Source organism: Marmota monax, unplaced genomic scaffold (genome assembly GCF_021218885.2).
Source record: "Marmota monax isolate L192 unplaced genomic scaffold, Marmota_monax_Labrador192_F-V1.1 WCK01_AAM20220418_F8-fsc00022, whole genome shotgun sequence".
In the NCBI taxonomy this organism is placed as follows: domain Eukaryota; kingdom Metazoa; phylum Chordata; class Mammalia; order Rodentia; family Sciuridae; genus Marmota; species Marmota monax.
Window position 1 is genome coordinate 23723821 of NW_026695215.1, and position 3717 is coordinate 23727537.

The 3717-nt window shown below is 52.2% G+C and overlaps 1 protein-coding gene across 1 annotated transcript; it reads right to left on the reverse strand.

Annotated features, from left to right (window-relative positions):
* Positions 1–840: 840 nt before the first annotated feature.
* LOC124084595 (U8 snoRNA-decapping enzyme) lies at positions 841–2590 on the reverse strand. The gene is made up of 3 exons (XM_046431942.1): positions 2411–2590; positions 2040–2309; positions 841–1148 (listed from the first exon to the last, which is right to left on the reverse strand). The coding sequence occupies exons 1-3, from the start codon at positions 2546–2548 to the stop codon at positions 969–971; spliced, it is 588 nt and encodes a 195-aa protein (XP_046287898.1). The 5' UTR covers positions 2549–2590; the 3' UTR covers positions 841–968.
* Positions 2591–3717: the final 1127 nt, after the last annotated feature.

Here is a 3717-nt window from a genome sequence, read left to right on the forward strand (position 1 = left end):
GGGCATGTGCCACAAGATTTGATTTGAACAGATAATTTTGACATGGCAGAGTGAAGAAGTTGCCACTGAAACCATGTGACCTACAAAGTCTAAAATATTTACTGTCTGCCCAACCCTTGCTCTAGAGTCTTAGAAGAGCAAAAGCTATGAATCTCTCCACTTTTTATGGTACATGGCAGGTTTAGGTACATAATTTGTTGAAATAATTGAAGATTTTAGTTGCCTAGCTATCCATTCTTACCGAGAGGCTCTTTTTGGTAGGGCAGGCTATAAGGGGCTGGGTCAGTTCCCTGCTCATTTCCTCAGAGACTAAGGTAGCACAAAAACAAAAGCCCTAGAGACCACGCACAAGGACTTTGGTGCCTTAAGGTCAGCCAAAGAAGACCTTGACACCATCTCAGCCCTTATGCTCAGTTTCAAGGAAAGAAAAGAGTGAGGTATCCATTAGTACCATAACCCACAGCTATGGTCAACCCCCAGGGAAGGGTGGGAGCATCTCTGGGAGCAGAGGGTCCTCTGCTCTCCTCAGCGAACTTGAGTTGGGATAGACCCTGGAGAGCAGCCATGCAGGAGATGGGAAAGCCTGCCTCAAGAAGGAGCAGGGAGGATGACAAGGCAGGCCCCACAAATGCCACTTCCCAGTTAGCCTAGACATGATGGGACAAAGGGGTCAGGCTGTGTGGTCACAGGTTGTTCCTGTGCAAGCCTGGGGTGTCCAGGCTGTGTATGCACATGCACAAAGAAGAGGCAGACCCTGAGAATCTGCCTGGATTGCTGGGATGAGGTATGGACTTCTGACCCTGATGTCATGAGTTTGGAGGGCCCTCTGCTCAAAACACATTGCACCACACATGTCCTTTTAATCTGGTTTCATCTCTCAGGCCCAGAAGAGAAAACATTCCCCTGTCCCTCCATCATTCCCTCCCAAGGTCCCCAATCAGGTTTCATGGATCCATAGATGGTTACATTTAGTGATGAGCGGGGGTCTTAAGACTTGAGAAAGAGCCAGATTCTAGAAGTCCCAAATCTTGGAGGGCTTCCAGTAGCTGTTCCCGCGCAGCACCAATAAAGGAATTCTCCAGGAAGGCAGGCAAGCCTCCCACTCCATCTCGCAGGGTATATAGAGGCACCCGCACAAGGCCCAGGACCTGTGAAAGCAAGGAGACAGGAGACATTTGGACCCCACATAGCTAATCATGTTACCTGGATTCTTTTTGCAACAGATCTCTCTAGAGCAAAGGTCTTATCTCCCTTAACAACTAGGCAGAACCAGCTCCAAGGCTCATACCTCAGTGAAGTTGAGTGATCCCAACCCTGAGCAGGTGCCTAATCCAAGACATGCTCTCCAGCTCCATAAATGCTAATCTTTCCTACCGCTCTCCCTGAAACCTTTAGTGACTCCAGCCTCTAGGATTCAGGCATAGCTCTATAGCAGAGGTTCTTGAATGTGGAATCTACAGCAGCTGTTTCTGCATCACTTGGGACCTAGTGAAAAATGCAAATTCTCAAGACTTCCTCCAGCCCCACCTCTCACTAGCAATCGAAAGAATGGGATCCAGGAAATCACTGTTTGAGTATATATTTCCAAAGTGAGCATAGTAATCACTGTTTTCATAACTTCTCCCTGTGATTCTGATATGTGCCCAATTTGATAAAATACCTCTGTACGCTATCTGTCTCTATTCGCCTAGCCTTTAGCACCGGCCATATCTTCTAAGAAAAAAAAGGGGCCCAAAATTAAGTGCTTAGGGTACCTCAACTGATCATTTTCACATTATCAATAAGGAACAACGGAGAAACTTGGATGGATGTGCTCTAGAAAGATCTCTGTAGAGGCTGATATGGTGGGGGAAGAGGACAGACCTGCGCGAGAGACTGGTTTGGCAATACTATTCTGATTAGAGATGAGCAAAATCCCAACTACTCCTAGAAACTGCGGAAGATCGCAAGATCTCAAGGGTTATGACTCCTTTCAGGGAGGTTTTCTTTGGGGAAAGAGGGACAGATTGGGTGTGGGGCGGGACCCTGGCTAGCCCCACCTCCAGCCCATGGTCCTTGGCTTGTGGTGCGCCAGCTTCCACAGCCTCCAGCTGCTTTAGGGTCAGGCGCTTGACGTAGAAATGGGCCACCACGCGCGGTCTGGCCCCAGCGTGTGAGCTCCGGTAATCAGTACGCTCCACGCGGAAGGCCGACACCGCTTCACCGAGCTCCTCGCGCAATTCTCGGTTCAGCCCGTCCTCCAGGCTGCTGTCCTGCGCGTCCACAAAGCCGCCTGGGAAGCCCAGGCGTCCATCGAAGCGCATCTGCATCTGAGAGAGGGGAAGTAGGGTTGGCTGAGGTGCCCAAAAGGTGCGCCCCCGGGACGGTGCAGGGCTGGGGCGGGGAGTGGCCAGGCGCACCCCCTCCTCACCAGCACGGCGTACCGCAGCGGGATGCGGCCGAAGAGCATCCCCGGGTCGGGCGCGTAAAGCAGAGCGTGGCAAGCATGCCTCCAGCCGGACCCCAAAGCCAGGGCCTCGGCCAGCTCCACCTTGTGGCCCTCGGCCATGGCTGGAGGATCTCTCTCTCTCTCTCTCTCTTCCTGGTTTGGACAGACGTGGTTTTTCCGGGGGAGGGGTGTCTCATCTCCCACCTATAGGGTCCTGGCTGGGGTGCTAGGGCCAATCCCTGCAGGGCGTATGGGCGGGACCGGCCTGTGTTAGGGCAGGCCTGATGACTGATTCCGGCAGCAGCCAATCAAGGCGGGGCTTTCAGGTAGATCCTGCGGGACTGTTGGGAAACTGAAAGCTTTCTCTCGGTTGGGCATTACACCGAGGTGTGCCTGAAGGGGAATGGGGAACCCTGAAATCCTGGCAAGGCTAGTCAATAGATGCTTACGTCACAGTTTGAATCCCAGGCCTTTCCGGAGAAGTCCCTAGAGCAGCTGGGAAATGCTGCCTTTGTAGCCTGAGCAGGATTTAATGGCCCAGGAGTCCCGACAGTGGGAGGAACAAAGTAGCGTGGTCCGGAGACTACTTGTTGTTTATTCTGGACTATACACAATTCTAGGGGCCTGGGGCTGCGGGTAGGAGGGAAATAGGGCAATCTGGCTTCAGTGCCTATGCTTATCCTTCGGCTGTGGGGAAGGAGAGGTGTATGACAACTATTAGGAATGGATTGAGAGGATTCAGTGTGGGGGGAGTTAGGTTGAGCGTTAGGTTAAGGATTGTGACCTAGGTGATAGTAATGTCGCACCCCCCCCCCTTTTTTTTTTAATCCTAGATGGTAGTGGTAGCACTGGTGGCCAAAGGGACTGGAGGGATCTAGTGTTCAGTACGTGGCACAAGGAAAAGTCACGGGATCCCAAGAGATTTTTCTGCGGAAGGGAAGTGAAAGAAGGTGCTGTGGATCAGACCTGTGGCTAGGAAAGGGAAGTAGGAGTTGTTTGAAGTACAAAAAGCCCCCTAAGCTTCCTGGATTTTACCCACAAACACCCTCAGACCTTTGAGCAGTGAGGGAGGGCGGGAGACAGGAGGCTTACCCTGCCACAGGGCAGGGGCCTCTCCAGGCATGGTGCTGCTGATGGAGGATTCCCAATCCAGCACCCCAGCTAAGTCTTCACCCTGAAGATTGCCCCGATGCCAAAAGTCCTAAGTTTATTACACAAAGGGAATGAGGAGGCTGCTCCTTGAGAGGGCCCTGGGCATAAAGTCACAGCCAGGAAGTGACAGCCCATGG

What these genes read in the sequence shown, in the direction of transcription:
- LOC124084595 (XM_046431942.1), bottom strand. Translation starts at nt 2,548, where the DNA reads ATGGCCGAGGGCCACAAGGTGGAGCTGGCCGAGGCCCTGGCTTTGGGG. An exon ending in CGCTGCGGTACGCCGTGCTG is followed by an intron (nt 2,310 to 2,410) that starts GTGAGGAGGGGG and finishes CCCCTCTCTCAG; the next exon opens with ATGCAGATGCGCTTCGATGG. An exon ending in CCAAGGACCATGGGCTGGAG is followed by an intron (nt 1,149 to 2,039) that starts GTGGGGCTAGCC and finishes TTGCTTTCACAG; the next exon opens with GTCCTGGGCCTTGTGCGGGT.